Source organism: Physcomitrium patens, chromosome 3 (assembly GCF_059467195.1).
Source record: "Physcomitrium patens ecotype Gransden chromosome 3, ASM5946719v1, whole genome shotgun sequence".
NCBI classification, from domain to species: Eukaryota; Viridiplantae; Streptophyta; class Bryopsida; order Funariales; family Funariaceae; genus Physcomitrium; species Physcomitrium patens.
Genome location: NC_143412.1, coordinates 7,263,433 through 7,283,699, shown reverse-complemented (window position 1 = coordinate 7,283,699; position 20,267 = coordinate 7,263,433). Strand labels below are relative to the sequence as shown.

General features: G+C 30.9%; 1 protein-coding gene across 1 annotated transcript; it reads right to left on the bottom strand.

Annotated features, from left to right (window-relative positions):
• Positions 1-3,316: 3,316 nt before the first annotated feature.
• LOC112279694 (uncharacterized) lies at positions 3,317-5,567 on the bottom strand. The gene is made up of 3 exons (XM_024514370.3): positions 4,898-5,567; positions 4,485-4,555; positions 3,317-4,340 (listed from the first exon to the last, which is right to left on the bottom strand). Exons 1-3 carry the CDS (start codon positions 4,986-4,988, stop codon positions 4,032-4,034), a joined length of 471 nt encoding a protein of 156 aa, XP_024370138.1. The 5' UTR covers positions 4,989-5,567; the 3' UTR covers positions 3,317-4,031.
• Between the last annotated feature and the right edge of the window lie 14,700 nt (positions 5,568-20,267).

Here is a 20,267-nt window from a genome sequence, read left to right as displayed (position 1 = left end):
TGAGGGAAACGGCCGTTTCAGAGCACAATGAAGTTGCGGCGTCTACTGTCTACGAAATGAGGTTCTGATGTTGCGAAGATCCAGAGCTTGCTCGAAAGGTTACAGCACCCAAGAGTCCGTTTCCATCGCTTACCCCCACGAAGCAGTCGTGAAAGGCTATCCAAAAAAACCCTAGGGTGCGATGATCATGTTCCTTTTGAAAGATTCAATCATGGAGTTGTAGAATAATCGTATCTGCATTCCGAAATCCTCGTCCGTGATACACTGCCTGAAGGCCTTTTTCTCTATGAACGCCCGACTGGAGTCCACGACGTCACTGCGATTGTGATTGCGGTGGTGAAAAACACAACCTATGAAAATAGTTCATGACCAAGTTCATGATACATATTTTTGGTTCCGATTGTGGTAATAGAACAAGGCGATCTGTAAGGTGCGGCTTGGAAAGGATGATGCACTTGATCTTTCAACTGAACTTATGAGCTTGATCTTGCGAGAGTCTTGAGCGAAGAAGATGACCGGGAAGGTCGAGTGAGATTGCTGAAGGTTGTGAAGAGCCAAGCTTTGTCTACTTTTCAAAAGGTGTGAATTTTGAGAAGGTGGGCTAATTGATGTTTTTTCGAAGTATGCACTCGTCCTTTCTCCGTTTTTGTTGCCGTCGAGTTCTTTGAATGACCTCACTTTCTGCAGGCGCCTCATTCTTCCTCTTTTGCCTTTCCCGGCGGGAAGTGTGTGTGTATGTGTGTATGAGTGTGTTTTTTATTTGTTTCTTTTTCTTTGTTTTTATTTGTTTTTGTGTACACCTCCACCATTGCTTTCCTTGCTGCTTCAAAGTTAATTCCAAAGTAGGTCCAAGTCACTACCAATGAAGACCATTTTCAAGGAGCGTAGTGGGCTGTTTGCCTCTCTCCATCATTCTCTTCACTTTGTAGATTTTTTGTTTGGTGATTTCTTTGCCTAAGTTGTTTGTTTATTTATTTATTTTGCAAGTTTTTCTAGGAAACTAAATTTCTCTTTAATAATATTATTCTTTCTATTGTCATTAAAACATTCCAATTCACTTTTTGATGTTAGTTGATTCCAATTTATGGTCCCTCTTATTGCAAGGTATGGTGGCTTGGTATAGTTGTTTGTTTTTTAACTCAAGCCATGAGTTTAGAGTATTCATCATTATTTGGATGAAACTTCTAGTAAATTCAAGCAAATTGAAAAATATTTGCAATGCTTAATTACATCATTGATGGATTTATATGTTAACAAATAAGTGCATTTGCTAACAAGTCTCTTTTCAGAAGCTTTTGCAATATTATGATATTTTTTTTAATAAAATCTATTTTTACTTGGCTTGCATAAGAAAGAATTTATTCACTTATAATATACATTTGTATGTTTTACATGTATCAAATTATGATATAATTCTAAAATTCTTTATCATATTGTTTAAAAATTAATATATGTGCATAGAGTGGAATATATTTTAAGTACATTAATTGATTATTTTTAGAAATATTTTTACTTAAACATATTATTTCTTTTGTAGCTTTTAGAATCCAATAATTTAATCACTATATTTATTTTTATTTTAGTAGGTGAAGTTTTGCTATGCTCTTTATATGTGCTATAAATAAGATCATATATTAACATTCGACTAAATATTTTTATAAAATATTACTAATAATAATAATAATAATAATAATAATTAGGTTAAATTTTAAATAATCAGTTGATTAGTAATTTTAAGAATATAATATAATTCAAAGTAAAATTACAATATCAATGAACTTAAGAATTATAATATGTTATAAAAGATTATTAATTTTATAAATATATAAAATAATAATTTATTTTTATTTGATTCATAGCCAATAATACATATATTAAGTTGTTGTTTTGGTATTTAACTAACAACTTAAAGAATTTTTATAAATGAAAATCCACTTGAAAAGACACGGTCTAAAAACCTTACAAAATTTCCTTGCTTAGTGAAAAAAAAAAAAAAAAAAAAAAAAAATTAGAAATCTTGGCTTTTAGAGATAGTATAAAGTGAAAAGAGGCCATGGCATGATTTTTTTTTTTTTTTTTTTTTTTTGTTATGATTCTAAATATAAAAAATAATATGTCGATTCTTACAATTATAACAACAAAAAAATAGATTTTTAAAAATCTTAATGAATATTTAAGAAATTTCTAAAATAATTTTCATCTTTTTCTTGAAAACTATTTCTTTAGATTAGCCTATCAAAGGAACAACACTAATTATACTATTCAGGAAAAAAAAAAAAAAAAAAAAAAAAAAAAAAAACATTTAATCATGTGATTTTGTTTCATAGCTTCATGACTAATTTTTCCAATAATAAAGCTAAGATAGGGAGGCTTTTCAACTCCAACCAATCACACCCTATAGAAATTGAGTCTTATTTTCATCTCACCTAAACACACATACTTTCTTACACACCAAAGTGTCCATTCAAGATGCAAGATTGTGCAACATTACATCAAGTAATTATAAGCACTATTAGACATCTATTTTGATGATAAAATACCACTATGTTAGATAATATCTATTCTTATTATTTCCTTTGTAAATCAAATGATAATAAATAAAATTATAGTTGAATTGGATATATATATATATATATATATATATGCCTTTATATATGAGATGATCAAGTGATGATGAATAAAAATGCATGTTTGTTGAACTTAATTGTATGTTTTTTGAGATTACAATGTTTATAAACTCATTAAAATATAATACATTTTATCCAAAATATTGATATTTTCTACTATGTAAATATGTATATTTAATCAATTATTATTTATTACAAAGAATCTGATGCTAAAATATTATCAAACAACCTAAAATCAAAACTCTATCAATATTTGGTAATATTTTGATTTAATTTTATTCATAATTAATTTATAATGTCATAATTCAATTCCAAAATCAATAAAGAAAAATCAACATCTTTGGTATGATAGAATTTATTCTTATACGTTCTACTTTTCTCTACTTAGTAATGATTTGAACCTATATCATCAAGTGTAACGGACAAGATTACAATTAATAATTTTTCCAAACATCAACTATCCACAGTCTAATTTCTACAAAACATGTAACTATATCAATTTATATCAACCAAATTAAGAACCTCTACTAAACTCCAAATGGTCAAATCATTGAACTCATACAAGCAAACGGATAAGAAAAAATAAATAAAAAAATGCTATGCCAGGACCTTTCAACAAAGAGACGAAGTTAAGAGTAGATTAAAGGTGTTGGAGTTGAAGGAGTAACACCCAAAAGCATGAAAGAGAATTACGGTACAAAAAATGATTGTTCTGTTTCATTAACCTACTTTTCAAATCATTTCAACGCTCAATGCACATCCACATAGAAAATGAAGCCCAAAAAATAAAACCCACCCTAATTAGAGTTAGTAAAGGCTTCGAAAAACCCTAATTCTACCGACTATTGCAGAGGATCATCGAAGAGTGGGGCAGCATTTGCATCGCACATCAAAACGTGTGTTGTCTCGTGCGCATTCGACTCGAAGTATTACTCGCGGTAAGAAACATCAAGCAAGCAATTGTGGGCTATGGCGTGAGTGGGGTGCAAAATTTCATAGCCAATATATTCATAGATGATGGATAAAGCGGCACTCAGTAATGTACATTTGACCGGAATCCGATGCGAGCTCGAGTGGCCGATCACTCTCTTGAGCTCGATCACGACACGGAGCACGATCAGTGCTGTATCGCGTGTGACGATGAGAATCGTCGCAAAAACAAACTTCCTCGTTGAGCCGCACCCACCTTTCCTTTTTACTTCTCGATTCCAATCTCTGTCGCGCTGGTGATTTTCCCTTCAAATTTTCGACCCGTGTGACGTGACTTGCAGGCCGGCGGTGAACAATGTCCGTAGTGGGTTGTCGTGTGATGAATTAGGGTTGATCGGCGATCGACGAGTGATGTCAAGAGGAAGAGCCCTCTCGGACAAATCGATTGGATGTGCGCGGTGGTGGATTGAGCTCTCAAGGGAATGCGATCTGCGACCTGTTGCTGTTGTGCAGTGGGTTGGGTCCCGTCGGAACCATTCGGTCGGAATTGAGGTGTGCCATGTGTCTCGTCGGTGGCAGTCGGTACTTGGCGAGGGTTTCGTGGATTCGTGATCTCTCTCGGTCGTCATCCAGCGTGTTGTGAGTTTCCCTTCCCTTGCGACGTTGGCACTTCAGCTGTAAGTCGCAATCTACTTGACCACCCCTTTGAACAAGCCTGCGGAACCGACCTCGTCGGCCCACAGGGACGTTCCAGCTCTGCTCCACATCAGAGCCAGCTGGGCCCTGCGCGGAATGACAGGAAATGTTTTCAAGTGCCCACATGCAAAATTTACACCTCTAGCGACCTTCCAGAAAAACAGCAATTCAAAAACTCACGCAACTCAAATTCGAGTTCGATGCGAAACAGGTGGTGATGAAGGGTCATACGTCAAGAGGGATTTGGTTCTCGATCACAGCACTTGAGGTTCTCAGGTCTCCCCTCAGCATTTGGTAAGGCCCTGCTATCAGAGCGAGCAACCACAAAGCAACATCAAGCAGATTACGAGAATTTGATTCTTATCAGTCCCCCCCCCCCACTTTGTTCTCTGAATCTGTGACCAAGCCTAGGCTTAGACTCTACACATGAGGCGTTATCCATGGCTCCACTTGACGACGTTCGCTGCATTGCAAAGTGGTCGAATCACTACCTTGCACTGGCGTGATGCCACACTCATCGTTGAGCGCCGACTACACTTCACGATAATGCCAATTCTATCAGGCTCAGGATAGCAAGCAGAATCTAACAATGATCTTTGACTGTGAGAGGAGACAACATGGGATGGTGGAGAGCGCATGCATACCTGCTGGGGGTTGGAATAGGGGTTGGCTGGGAGCAACAAGTGATGCCAGAGTGAGCAAGAGCACCATGACAAATCTCCAGCACACCGCCATTGCAGATGCTCACACTGGAGCACCAATCTCGGGTAGGAGGGGAGCACGGACGGCCAGTGGAAAATGGCGAGGATTACATAAGCCTCGATGGATTATTCTCAATTTCAAGAGCTTTCATTACTCGCATCAAGTTGATTCCGCTATCAGTCAGCCGGGTATGATGTACAACTAATTGTGGCTGTAGAGTTAACAGCAGTCATCGGATAGTTGCAACTTCGAGACAATCTCCAACAGTACCGTGCATTCAGCTAGATAGGCGGGGGAAATAACACAAAAAAAACAAAACGAAAACTAAAACTAAAGCCTTCGCAACTTCAAGAGACTGAAAAAAACGATGATGGTAGCGGCGCTTCCGAGAGATTACTCCCAGCGAGCACCTGTGAATTAGGAGGTTGCTAATCTATCTACCCTGCTAAGCTCAAGCTCGCATCGCAACCACTTTTGCGAGTCCAGAGGGGGAGAGAAGGAGACAAGGTCGCCACAACACACCAGGTGGTCAAGCCGCTCCAATCGGAACACCATCACCCATCGCGACTGCATGTGATAATGTCCACTTGAGCACTATTTTGCACGAAGCTAGCAACAACAAAAAGCAGGACCTTCATCGACAGGAAACAACTCATCACTGAGATCCCTGCAAGCCAGGTTCCTTATGATTACCCAGCTTACAGATCAGGTGCATCTCACGGACAAGACGACGAAGGCCAAAGCAAGGTGGGGAGGGAGGGGGGAGGGAAAGCGGGGTTCCAAAGAAACAAACAAGGATGATCACAGTGGCATTCTGTTAAGCTGGCAGCGGCTGACACACCCACATCATCATCAGCACCACCACCACCACCACCATCATCTCCACCAAAGCAATACAGGGCTACGATGCGAGCTGCCCGAAACGAGGACATGGTTTTCAAACGTTATGTAACATATGACCGTCACAGTTCCCGAAGGAATACACTCCTCCCCCCCAACAACTCATGCGTTACTTCAATTCGACGACATCACTCACCCGTGTCACAAAACTCGTCTCCCTCTCAAGACCATCGATAAATTCCCTGCCAAGCTCTGACCCTAAAAAAAAATCACAGCGGGGAGGGGGGGGGGGTGGGGAGAATGTTACAGTTATTGACAGAGCAGGGGTGGAATCATTACAAGCGTAGAGAATTAAAAGACCTGGATTTGTGTGTGGGAGAGAGAGAGCGTCGTGTACGAGGAGACGGCCAGCTACAAGTGAGAGAAAGTAGCCAAGTCCAGTATGGTGATGAGCTCTTCTTCCCATATCCCCCACACACAAATCCGACGTTCTATATTCAATGCTACAGCTGCTGCTGCTGATCTTGTGCGCCTGCAGTGAAGACTGACGGATGCTTTTGTCTTCTGCTTTTTTTTTTTGCTTTTGCTTCCTTGGTGGTTTAGTGGTGTTGGGAATTCGTGAAGGCCTTTAGGCTTCCCCTCCCTCCCTCTCTGCTGCCTAACTGTGCACACTGGGTGTAAGTTACCTGTCTGCTTGCTCAATGGCTCAGTTACCTGGAGCTGGAGAATGAGGCAATTAATACGCCTGCGGAATGCGGCGGCAGTTGTACCTCCTCCCCCAGGCAGCAAGGGTCTCATTGGAATCCCTTGCTTATCTTCTACTTCTGCTTCGCTACTCTTTTGTTTTTGCCTTTTATTAACCTCTGTGTTTTTTTTTTATATATATATATTTTATTTCTTCTTTCTGTAAACACAATTGTGGGTTTACCCTTTTGTTATTAATGGGTGGATAAACTGCTCCCAAGCTCAGCTTTTGGGTCTGTTTACTGTTGGTTACTGGAACCTTGTCTGTGGATTATCATGAAGGTTGTTGTTTTGCGGTTAGTTGTGCACATCATCTGTTGTTGCCTGAATGACACTGGCTGACACTGTGGGTGAGAAGTGGGGTCCTGTGGGTGTGTGTGAGCCTCTCCTTGTAGGGGCTTGTTTTCAAGAGGCCATCTTTTGTCATACTTGACTACAATGTTGTTGTGCTTTCTGGGAAGATTTGAAAATCGTTTTTACTTTTGGATTTCTAAGCCAACAACACAACAATGTTGCAGTAAGTTTGAAAACTTTTATCATGCTCAATGAAAGTGAACTGTATTGTGTATGTAACTTTCTCACAAGTCTGTAATGTTACTAAGAAAATTAGGTTACTGCTTGGTGATTGATGAGTGTTCATGCATGCATTTAAGGCAAAAGGTCATGAATATGTGATTTGATTCTGATTTTCAAAATATCGTACATAAGGGGAATATATATATACATATATATATATAATGTTTGAAGTTAATGTGGAAACTAATGTAGAAAAAAAGATTGTTGAAAAAGTTCTTTGGATACAAGTTAAATTACTATAAAATATATTTTTTTAAATTAAACCACTAAGTGGACATCTTTCTTTTAGTATGTAGACACCTTCATGCCATGCACCTTTGTATATACATAATAATATCTTCTATGAATGGAACCTTTTACAAACAAAATAAAATGTAGTGAATATATAAATTACACACACAAGTATGGCCTTCCTTCTTTCTATAAGCATCTAATGGAGATCTTTCAAATTTTAGTTAGTAGAAAGTACAAATAGAAAGTGTTGTAGGAGGTGTAGAAAAATTAGGCTTAATAAACATACATATCTACAATTATTGGGAGATGGATAAGGCTATATAATATAAAATAATTACATAATGATAATAGTATTGTGTATATATAGGAGTGTGTCAAGAACATGAATCATGACAAAATTCAAAAGAAGCAATGTATTCTTGTAATACTTAAAAAGAGAAAGTAGACAAGTCAAAGATAGATATAAGCCAAAAACTAGAATGACTATTATCAAATAGAAAGAGATTAGAGATTAGTAAACTAAGACAAGAATATAAAAATTTGTTGATAAGAATGAAGAGACCTCACTCTTGCCTCTAAATATATCATCTAACAAAAAAGCTATAGGGCAATGTTCTATATGTCATTTGATACATGTCCAACTTAAAGAAATGTATGTCTATCTTTCAAGGCAAGTTTTCAATGTATGCGCCACATAGACAAGTTGTAGCATAAGTAGCCAACTTATAAAATAAGTAGTCAATATGTGCAGTATAACAAGGTATAGATAAGATATTTGTATTATTGATACATAAATATAGATGGTTGGAACTATATGTGAGAAGTTATGGAAGTTTTTAAAATTAGATCTAGATTAGTGGAATATATAGGATCCATCGTGGAACATTCTAGAAAGAGTTTAGAATGGTTATCTAGATGGAGTTCACTATAGAACCTTCTAGAAAGAACTTAGGATACTTATTTAGGTAGGGTCCATGATAGAACCTTCTGAAAAGAAGTTAAGGTGGTTATCTAAGTCGGATCCATCATCTAAGAATATTCTAGAAAGTCTAAGGTAGTAGAACAAAGTATAAATAAGATTGGCCAGGGCCATTTGGAACATTTGGTGATATATGGCTTCGAACCTTTTCTCTTAGTAAAATTTGGTATTGTATCTTCTTGTTTAGTTTTGTTTGCTCAATTTTATCTTTTATGTCTTATTTTGTTTAATTCTATTCAATTTTTTTCTAGTCTAATTTGTCCTACTTTGTGATGAGGTTTTAAATTACTATGGATTAGAAGGATCTTAGATTCTTAAGATAGATTGGTCATATTTTATTAATATTAGAATAAATGCTAGATTGTTCTTTGGTAGTATATTAATAGTCATTATATAGATCAAGGTCAGTTGTTGTGGTTACACTGGGTAGTGTATTGAGGCTACTACAAGCTACTCTTTAAAAGTGAGTCAAGAAGTGAGAAGGCATTACAATAGTAGAGTTTAGTACGAGATTTATAGCATGGGAGCAATCCTAGATAGAGGCTCAAATACAACACTTCTTAGATCAGATAGCTACTTTACAAGAGCAAATAGAAGTGCCTCAATTAAAAGAGTTGACATCTACTAGGCTGAAATTGAGTAAGCCTAATACATACTTTAGAACTTCAAGGCAAGAAGATGTATGTCACTGGCTCTCTAACATACAAAAATACCTCCAACTATTTGGGACAAATAGCACTAAAAAAATTATATATACAGTCAGCTATTTGAGAGATGCGACAGCCATTTGGTGGCAACATCAAGTTCAAAGCTATAGAGCGTAAGGTGGATTTTGTGATTGGGAGGAGTTTGACAGTTTGTTTAGAAATCAATTTTGGCACATCAATGCAGAGAAGATAATACAGAATCAGTTGGCAAATCTTACATAATCTAGGTCGATGCAAGATTGTATGTTCAATTTAAGTTCCTATGTCTTTAAATTGATAATGTTTTGGAGGTAAAGTTGATGGATTGATTCTTACGAGGTTTGAAACCTAAGATCTAGTGAAATGTGGAACTAAAGGATCCATAAACATTTGAAGAAGAAATTAGGATTGCAAAGAGGGTTGATGCTATAGATTTCAAAAATTATAGAGTACAATCTATAGTACAAAGTTCTATGTTGTTATCTAATACTATGGCACAACAACCAATGCCAATGGAGATTGATGCCCTACAAGGATCATTGACACCACAAAGATGATAAATATTGGTGTAAAAGGAATTATGTTTCTATTATTGGGAGTCAGGCCATCATATCAAAAGTTATCTAAAAAGTCAAAATTCAAGCACCAAAAAAATAAGGTGTGTTCACAGTCTCAAGATTCATTAAGTCGATAATGAGACAGAGCAAGGAAATGAGACTCCTTAGTAAAGAAGCTAAGGGCCAATAATAGAGATAAATACTATCTCTTAGAGACAAATGGCATGGTCTTAGATAACTATAATAAGAGTCGGCTGGTGCATCTAACGAGACTACTAAGAGAAGAACCATGTAAAGTACTTGAAAGTTTTGGCTCTACAAAAAATTACATCTCAATTGAAATTATCGATTAACTTAGGATTAAAACTTAGGTAATTAGAGGAGAAAGTATATACCTTGTACATAGCTAAGAGAGCATATTGAGTGAGATATACAAAGAAGAAACCTTGAGGTTGACTAACACCTATGTTTTAAGAGAGAGATTCAAGGTAACAAAGCTAAAATATGATGTTATTTTTAATATAACATGGTTAAAGGTGGAAAATAAGTAAATTGATTGGATAGCAAGGACAATCTCCTTCAAAGAGGATGGACCCAAGGTAAATTTTTGTACCTCTGTATTGAGTGAAGAAAAAAAAAAAAAAATCTACAATTAAAGAATTATTTGTAGAAATGACTTTTATGAAGACGCAAATACAGCATAAGTAGCTAGTATATATAGTGGTTCCAAATCTTTCATCAATGGTAGAAAAGATAGCCAAAAGAATAGAATGGATAGAGCAACTCATATAAGAATATTGAGATGTCTTTCCAACCAACCTACCTAGTAGCATGCTTGCTAATCAAGGTGCACCTTTTCAAATAGAACTATTGATTGGAACCAAATCAACAAGTTGGCTAATTTATTGCCTAACATCAAATAAACTTAAAGAGCTATGAAAGACATTAGACAAACTCTTGAAGAAGGGCTTCATTTGAAAAAGCACATCACCATGGAGAACACATGTATTCTTTGCACCCAAAAAAGATGGTGGACTTCAACTTTGCATTGACTATCAAGGCCTTAATAAGCAGACTATTAAGAATGTATATCCACTTCTATATATGGATGATCTTTTTGATCAACTTTAAGATGTGACTATCTTTAGTAAATTGGATCTTTGGAGTGGCTATTAATAGATATCTATTGTAAGAGAAGATATAAAAAAGATGGCATTTTGTATGTCCTATGGATATTTTGAATGGCTTAGTTTACCTCTTAGCTTTATTAATGCTCTAATCTCTTTCATAGGTCACATGAACATATTGTTTTAGAACCTTTTGGACAAGTATGTAATTGTCTTCATTGATGATATCCACGTGTATAGTAAAATTCCTAAAAAACATGAGCAACACCTATGAGAAGTGTTGTATCAGCTACAAGATAGTCGCTTCTATTGCAAGCAATCAAAATGTGAACTTTGGAAGTCAAAAGATACTTTTTTGGGACATATGATATCTTTTAAAGGTATGCGCATGGAGCAAGATAAGGTAAAATTATTAGAGAATTGGCCAACTCCTAAAGATATTTCTGAAGTCTACTCATTTTTAGCTCTTGTTGGATATTATCGTTGTTTTGTTTGGTAAATTGTATACATTGCTACCTCATTGACAAACTTATTAAGGAAGGGTGCTCTATTTGAATGAAAACTAGACCAGCAAAGCACCTTAAGTAGATTGAAAGAAGCACTCATTATTGCTCTAATATTGCAACTATATGATCTCAGCCTTCCTTGTACACTTGACATTGATGTTTTTGACTTTGTTATTAGAGCAATCCTTCAATAAGACTTTCTATGCTAGACTTTATCTTCTTCAATATTGTCTTTTATTACCATAGATTACCTTATGTCATTGTTTCAGATCAGGATCCATGCTTCACACAAAGTTTTTGGCAAGCCTTGTCCAAGCTACTAAGTACATAATTTGCCATATCTATAACCTTCTATCCTTAAATAGATAGATAAATAGAGTGTACAAATTGGACTTTAGAAGATATACTACAAGCATTCATGGTAGTTCATTATTATGATTGAGATGAATATTTGACATCTTTGGAGTTTTCTTATAATGATAATATTTAAGCAAGTACGAATCATTCACCATTTTTTCTTAATGCTAATCAACATCTAATTATGCCAACAACTCTCTATTTTTCCATCAACACCAATAACCTGACAATAGATGAGTTTATACAATAGCTTACAACGACCTTACAAGATGTACAACATCCCCTCTTTATTATATAGAATTGAAAAAAGAAGTATGCGGATAACCATCGGCAATATAAGTCCTTTTTGAAGGATGATGAAGTGTTATTTTCTATTGTTAACTTGCTACTTACTACATCAACTCAAATTTGTGAACTAGCACCTCAATGGTTTGGACCTTTCTGTATTTTTGTAGTGATTTTTGATGTCGCATACCACCTTGAGCTTCCGCCACATATTTGGATCCATCCAGTCTTCCATGTATTCATAATTGAAGGAATTTCATATCAAGCCAAAGTGTTTTTCAGATCGACATCAATTACCACTACTACTAGTTGTAGTTGATGATCAATAAGAATATCAAGTAGAGAATATTTTAGATCATCCCTACCTTTGTTATGGCAATAGACATCTACAACTTCAATACAAAGTTCTTTGGAAAGGATATTCCATCTATGATGCAAGGTGAAAACCTACATAAAACTTCATTCATTGCCAAGAAGTAATTTAGAAATACCATCGAGAGCAAAACAAAGACATTCTTCATTAGTAGAGGAGGATTAATTATAACATGGTATAGATAAGATATTTGTATTGTTGATACATAAGAATAGATAGTTGGAACCATATTTAAGAAGTTATGGAAGTTTCTAGAATTGGGATTAGGTTAAATGGATTATATATGATCCACCATGGAACATTCTTGAAAGAGCTTAGGATGGTTATTTAGATAGGATCTACCATAGAACCTTCTAAAAAGAGCTTAGGATAGTTATCTAAGTAGAGTCCACCATAGAACCTTCTAAAAAGAAGTTAGGGCGGTTATCTAAGTGAGATCCATTATCTAAGAATATTCTAGAAAGTCCAAGGTAATAGAACAAAGTATAAATATGACTGGCTCGGGTCTTTTAGGGCATCTGGTTAGGTATGGCTTTGGACCTTTTCTCTTAATAAAATTTGGTTTTGCATCTTCTTATTCAGTTCAATTCTATTCTATTCTAATTTTTTTTTTGCTCTATTTTATCTTTTATGTCTTATTTTATTTAGTTTTCTTCAATTTTATTCTAGTTCAATTTGTCCTACTTTGTAATGAGGTTTTAAATTATTGTGAATTGGAATGGTCTTAGATTCTTGAGATAGGCCGATCTTATTTCATGCAGGGTGTGGCCAAATCATTAGCTAAATTTTCAACCTATCAATCACTTATAAATACTTTAAAAGTTAAATTTCTAAAAATCTTTTTCATAAAGTATTTTTAAATTTATTTACTTCTGCTTTTTTCTTTTTAATTCTTTTTATCTTGCCAATGTTTTTATATTTGTAGTATTATACTCTTTTGTAGAAATATTTTTTACAAATAGCAACAATCACATGTTGAAGAAGTCTAAGATGCTCCAAATCAAATTAGCCACATATTTTATTTTATCTTATTCTTTTCAAAGGTAGTTAATAGGTTGTCTTCAACAATCAATAAAATCTCATATCAAAGTAAGAAGATTGCCTTGTTATTTGATCATTGTTAGAGCTTTTATAACTTTTTCTAATAAAATATTTAAAATACCATTAAAAGTGGTTTCTACTTTTAAATATATTACCACACATCATGAGTCTTTTCAAAGGTTGTTATATCAAATGCATTATATTTTATTATCTATTTAAAGAAAAATATGTTATTTTTAAAGATCTTTATTTCTATTACATCATTTTGAAAGTTGTGACAATTTCAATGGTTCATGCAATAATTTAGCAAAAGATAGTTCTTAAATTAATTTGTTGTTTGTTAATTCTTTATCTTCTTAAGCTTAAAAAGATAAAAAAAAACCACAATTAAAGATAGAAGATAGAATGCAATATTTTTTGAATATGCTTTGTTTTATAGCAAAGTATATTTTTATCCTTTCTTTTAATTTTGATAGATATTTTCTATAAAAAGTATCAATTTTTTTAATTTTATTTTTAAGATACTTAGATGGCTCTCATGTATGTTTACTAATATCATATCTATATCAAAGTACAAAAAATATATATATATATATTTTCACATGGCCTTAGTTCTAAAACCTCTTTTTTTTTTCTTTTTTTTTATTGTTGTCTACTTCTATAGGACAAGGTGGTATTTTTTTTAAAGTATATTCATTGTCTTGTATGGTTTAAGAAAAGATACATGGAACATTAAATGGATCTTTATAGACTTTGATAGATATAATTGATATGTAATAAGTTTGATTTATTCTTAAATAGAAAATAGTCTAAGTTTACTGTAATCCAACTTGTTTTAGGAGAAAACAATCTTGATATTACAAAAAAGTAACTATATATTGTTTCCAACATAAAATTGAAGGTTGTTTTTTGTAATAGATATTTATATTAATCATTTCTTCTTCTTAAGCTTTTTTTTAATTGTGCCTTTATTGCTACATATAATTTTGATAAGCAATATGTGAAATCATTTGTTGCAGGATTATTAACTTTTAAAAGTTAAAAATATCAAATTTTGAATGATAACCATAATTAGCATAAAAAGTGATTTTTGAATAGAAAAAAATATCATGTTATAATAGGAAAATTCTACCAATGGCAAAAAGGTTTTTTAATCATTCTAATAGTAATTGATGATACATCTCAAATATTGCTCCAAAACTTGATTCTTATGTTATATTTATCCATTAATTTGGGCATAAAAACTCAAAGAGAGTTTTATCTCTATCTTCAATAGTTTAAAAAGAATTCTTCAAAACTTAGATATAAATTAGGTCCTTCTATCTAATATAATGTTTCTTGACAATCCATGGTAATAATTGATGTTTTCAAAAAAAATAATCTAATTGTTTCTTCATCTATGATAGTTATTGTACAACGTATAAAATGTATCATTTTAATGAAGTGATCTACTATCACAAGTATAGAAGGGCTTGAGATTTGAAGATTGTTGATAGTAACAATAGAAATAGATGATTATAATTGTTCTAATATAAATAATGTTTGGAAAACTTTATAAAACCAATATGAAGAGTTTTTAAACATAAAAAAATATCATATAATTTCATAAAATATTTAATTCTTTTTCTTATTTAATGCAACTATAGAATTCTTTGAGATTAATTCTAAACTCTTGTTGTATCTAAAATATCTTACAATTGAAAAATGATACAAATCTTAAAGAACAAGTAATAATACTTCATCTTTAAAATATATAAGAATCACTCAAAATAGAAAAGAGTATTTTTGAATTAAATTTTGAAATAATATACACACACAATAAAATAATGTCATAAGTTTTGAGTGCCATTTACAATCTTATTTATACTTGAAAATCATGAAAAAATTTACATAAAATAATATAATATATAAAAAATATTTTATAAAATACTTATTAATTATAGAAATAAATAAATAATTTAATAATTTAAAAAATAAAATAAACATGAAACGTGAGTTATTTTTTGAAATTTAGAATAAACTCTTCATTGTAAAAGATGAAATTGCATCTATCATATATAAAGAATTCAAGAATACATTATTATTGCAAATATTTTAAATTAAAATTTTTAACAAACATTTATATGAGTGATATCATAGATTTAGATTTTTCATTTTAAATGCTCATTTAAAGACACACTTAAAACTAGTTTTTGAACCAAGAACTTTATCTAATTTTTTAAACATTAGTAATGTTTTATTTTTATTTTCGGAATATAAATAATATAATTCAAAGAAAAATAAATAAATAAAGGCATAAACATTGAGCTCTACCACAAGTAGGATAAAAAGATTAAAAACTAAAAAAAGAAAATTAAATTGATGCAAAAAAATTTGAACATCAATCTATTGTGCTTGCATTAAAAGAAGCTAAAGTAATAGCAAAAGAGACTGAAATATATATATGTTGGTGTTTTGATATAACCACCATTCAATACCAACTAATTTACACAATAAACTATTCAAATAAATAACTATTCGTTACCCGAATAAATGGTTGGAATCGTCATTCCTGCTCACTCACCAGTTACCCTTACTCCCCCACACACAAATTAAAACCCGGATATAACATACCTGGAGTTAGGCGTGGTATTCGAGGGTATCAACTTCGCTGCCAAAATTGGCGAGAGACTGCGCGCGCTCAGGATTCATGACAAGACACGTGGTGCCTCCGCCAGCTGTCTGTGGCTTCCAATGATTGCTCAGTCTCCATTCCCAATGGAGCGTTGTCAGATAAGGAAGCGGCTCTACCTCGGGCTGCCCGAATAAACAAAAGTAAACATACCCCAAACGTTAAAAGTAAAAACTACCTTCATCCTCCGTCTGTCGGTGCAGAACGTCACACTTGTGGTGGGCACATGAGTATGATTCGAATGGAGCGGTGTGAACAAAGCTCCCGGTATACGGTTAGGGTTTGGATGCAGGGGAGAGGGAGAAAGTGCTTGGAAAGTTCTCGTGAATTGGTGAACGTTACTAGTATTATTCTACTTTCTCGGTGATAGTAAATGGCACGGACCTTTCACTTTTTCTTTATCTTTCTTTTACTTTTTTCTTTAATACAAGAAGACAAGGTCACATCCTATTGGTAGGGTCCATAAAGAAAGATTAGGGTTTTATAACTACAATTAAACCAAAGTCGGAAGATTCTTTTTTGGTACAATTTGTTATTTTCTTTTAATTTGAGGTCATTTTTTTATTCAATTAAAACTTTATGGTTGTCAACATTTTTTTTAAGGTAAAAGTTAAGAGGAATTAAAGTTATGATATATATATATATATATATATAAGCAAAGAATTTGAATTAAATTAAACTAAATTAAGACCATCCACTTGTTTTATTTATTAGATAAAAAATATTTATTTTTTAAAAAAATTAATAAAAGAAATCGTTTATAAAGATTGACTTTTAATGCATAATCAACTTTTGAAGATTTGTTAACACTGTAATAAGTGTATGTTCATGTATGTGTGTGTTGTTGTTGTTTATCTTTTTTTTTTCATTTCTATAAAATAAAATAAAATTTTAAATTAATACATTTAACCTACGCAAAAAGGTCGTCTTCAATTTGATACCATATAAATTCATTGATTTGTATTTTTTACCAAAAAAATTAAAATAAGATTATCATATACACATCAAGTTATATACAATAAAAATCATAATAGTATGATTTTTTTAATTTATAATTACTACTATATTGGACTACTTTAATCATAAAGTATGACAAGTTTTATCTTTATGAAAGTATGAAACCAACTTTGTATCTACTAAATTGTATATGAACTCTAATTAAGTGATTTAATGCTAAAATTTACACTAACGATTGAATAAATCAAAAAATAATTATTTTTTAATATTTAAATAACTATATATTATTTTTAGTAATAAAAAATTTAAGCTCAAGCTTTAGCATGCACAACATATATATATATATATATATATATATATATATATATATAATAAAAAATATGTCTATATTTTATATTTTAATATAAATAGATATATAAAAATTGTGTAATTAATGTAAAAGTTCATGAATTTAACTATAAGTACATCCATAGAAATTATTAAGATGATAAAATTTAAATATACTTAAATATATAAACATTAAAAATTAAAATCTCTAAAACTATATGTTTTAGAAATAATTCTACAAAATAAAAACCAAAAAATATAAAAGTGTGAGAGTATATAAAATATATATAATTTAAAAACATGACCAATGTAATCTATGGTTTTTTATGTACAATGTTTTATTCAATTATTATTTGTGTATATAAATTATTTAATTATTTTATGTTATGAGTTTAATCAATTCTTCATTTACAATTAATTGACAAAAATTTCTATTTTAAAATTTTATATGTTTATATACATTTATAAAAACTTGTGTTATTAAGATAAATATTAGTAATAATAAAATTCTTAGATATTTTAAAGGTATTCTTAAATAATATTTATATACATGTATGAACCTAAAAATATATAAATATATAATAATTTTTACTCAGGTCGATGATTATTTTATAATTGCAATAATTTAATTTGAGATTTATTAGTGGTTTTTTCAAATGCTGTTTTTAATATAATTTTTTTATAAGAAGTAATAAAGAATTAAAGATAGCAATAGAAACAATGGTATATTTATAAGAAGAATTGTCCTTTGTATCTTGCAATTAAAATTCTTCTTTTAATACTACAATTTACAATAATTGTAATAACTAAGCTAGAACCATTGCAAAGACCTCAACATGGAATAAGAGTTCTTAACAATGTGATGGAATGTACAACTTTAAGGTGTAACATCAATAGAGTTATTTTGTTAAACTTTAATGAATTTAAATGTGGAATTGGATTTGCATTTTTTTTGCTTTGTTCCATTATCTTGTATATGTACTTCTTATATCTGAATAAATTTGTAAGTCTTTCTAAATTATTGTATTATATTTTTTAATATATCATCAAATACACTTTTTTAATTAGATAATTTAATTAATATTAAAAACATATAATTTTTATTCTTTGACTTAGAAACCCTACATAAGTAAATTTTATTAAAAGTTCAAAAGTTAAGTTTATATTTACATGTTATGGTTTTCAATATATTAATTGTGTCCAAATCATTTTTAATCTATTATTAAAAAAACAGCAATAAACATGATTAGTATAAAACTTAATAATAATTATAAAAAATGATTTTAAATTTAAAGATGTTTTAGTTATGTAATTCATCAATTTTAGAAACATATAGACATTTTTTTAAAAAAAAATAATGTATCTTTGGAATTATTACAATTTTAAATATTAAACAAAAGCACCATAAATAACTAGTAATCCTTCATTTACAATCACATAATTCAAGTGATATACATATATATGCCAAAAATCTTAAGAATATTTCTAAATTTATTCAATGAAGGGTTATAAGATATTTCTTGTTTATCAATAAACAAGATGAATTATTATGTAGATTTGCAAAAAAATTTCTTTATGATTAAATAAGATGACTTGGTGTATATTAAAACAAATCTTAAACAATCTCTGTTTATAATTAAATACCAAATTTTCATTCTCAAGATGTGTTTTAAAGTCATTAAATTATTTTTTTTGTTATTTGATGAACTTGTTTTGAAAGATACAATTTAAAATGATATACAAACCATTTTATTTATTATAAATCTTAAAACATTGAAAATATACAATGTTGTATTGCATACCAAATTTGATTTAATTTACTTTATATATCTACATTGCATAACAAATTTCTCGGTACTTTTTGACCTATAATATAATTTACATTAATGTGTTGCTATTATCCCAATTATGTTTAAATGGTAGAATAGTTGAATATTTGGTATTAAATTACAAAAAGTGTCAAATTCATTGCATGCATTATTAATAGTAAACAGAAGAAGAATCATTCTTTATTTTCAAGTTATTTATTTTAATATCTTAATTACATTATTCTATAATAATATTTATTACACATTTGTGTGCTTTTTTCTAATTTAATTTAGTATCTTCCAAATAAATATATTTTTTGTTGCTTTAAAAACTTCCATAAGTTTGTGTGGTAATTTTTTACAATATGATTTAGTTAAGTTTTTATTATTTCTTTAAAAAGCTTTAAAAACATAAATATTATCAGATTATTATATACACACCTCTTTTAATTAGCTTTCAATTTTAGTAACATGATCTTATTTGCATTAAAATTATGAGCCATTTTGTTCCTTCAATGCAAGAAAAATAATGTAATGAAATAATAGATAAATTAGAAGCTCTTTGTGCCATCTTACAACCATGTCATATATTCTTCTAAATTACTTTCTATATCTAATTATATATTAGATATAGAATTGCAATTTCATGTAGTATTGGAAGATTATAACTATTTATAATATTAATTTATTTCAAAAATAATATTTCACACACATGGCTTCACATCCCACTTCAAATAGCTAGTATATTATAGCAAGGCTTCACATCCATCTTAAAATAACTAGTATATCATAGCACATAATATTATAAGTATCTCATAAATTTATATCATAATATCACAATCTAGCTCCTTGTCGTTCTCTCTTATTGCTCCTAAAGTCAACTTCCAACAACAAATGCAAATAATGATCTTAAATCTTTAATCACTTTCATTGTATGTTTCTGTTGCAACAATAAATATATAAGTCCACTCTTGTGTTTTGTTTGTTTGTTTACTTTTCTTTTCTTTTCTTTTTTCCTCACATCATTGTCTTATTAGGTAAGATCAACTTCTATTGCAAAATGGAATTCAACTTTCCAAGAGATATAACTTAATCCTAAAATTGAACCTAATCTTCAATTATTCTTCAAGATTCACTTTAGCATCTAAAGCAAAAACAATGTGGTTTTCAAAAAATTAGTTGTATGAGTTTGTAACAAGTTTTTGAAAAGTCAACATTATATTAATTTCTGTATTTTGGAGTTA

What these genes read in the sequence shown, in the direction of transcription:
- LOC112279694 (XM_024514370.3), bottom strand. Translation starts at nt 4,988, where the DNA reads ATGGCGGTGTGCTGGAGATTTGTCATGGTGCTCTTGCTCACTCTGGCA. An exon ending in CCTATTCCAACCCCCAGCAG is followed by an intron (nt 4,556 to 4,897) that starts GTATGCATGCGC and finishes CTCTGATAGCAG; the next exon opens with GGCCTTACCAAATGCTGAGG. An exon ending in AGAACCAAATCCCTCTTGAC is followed by an intron (nt 4,341 to 4,484) that starts GTATGACCCTTC and finishes CATTCCGCGCAG; the next exon opens with GGCCCAGCTGGCTCTGATGT.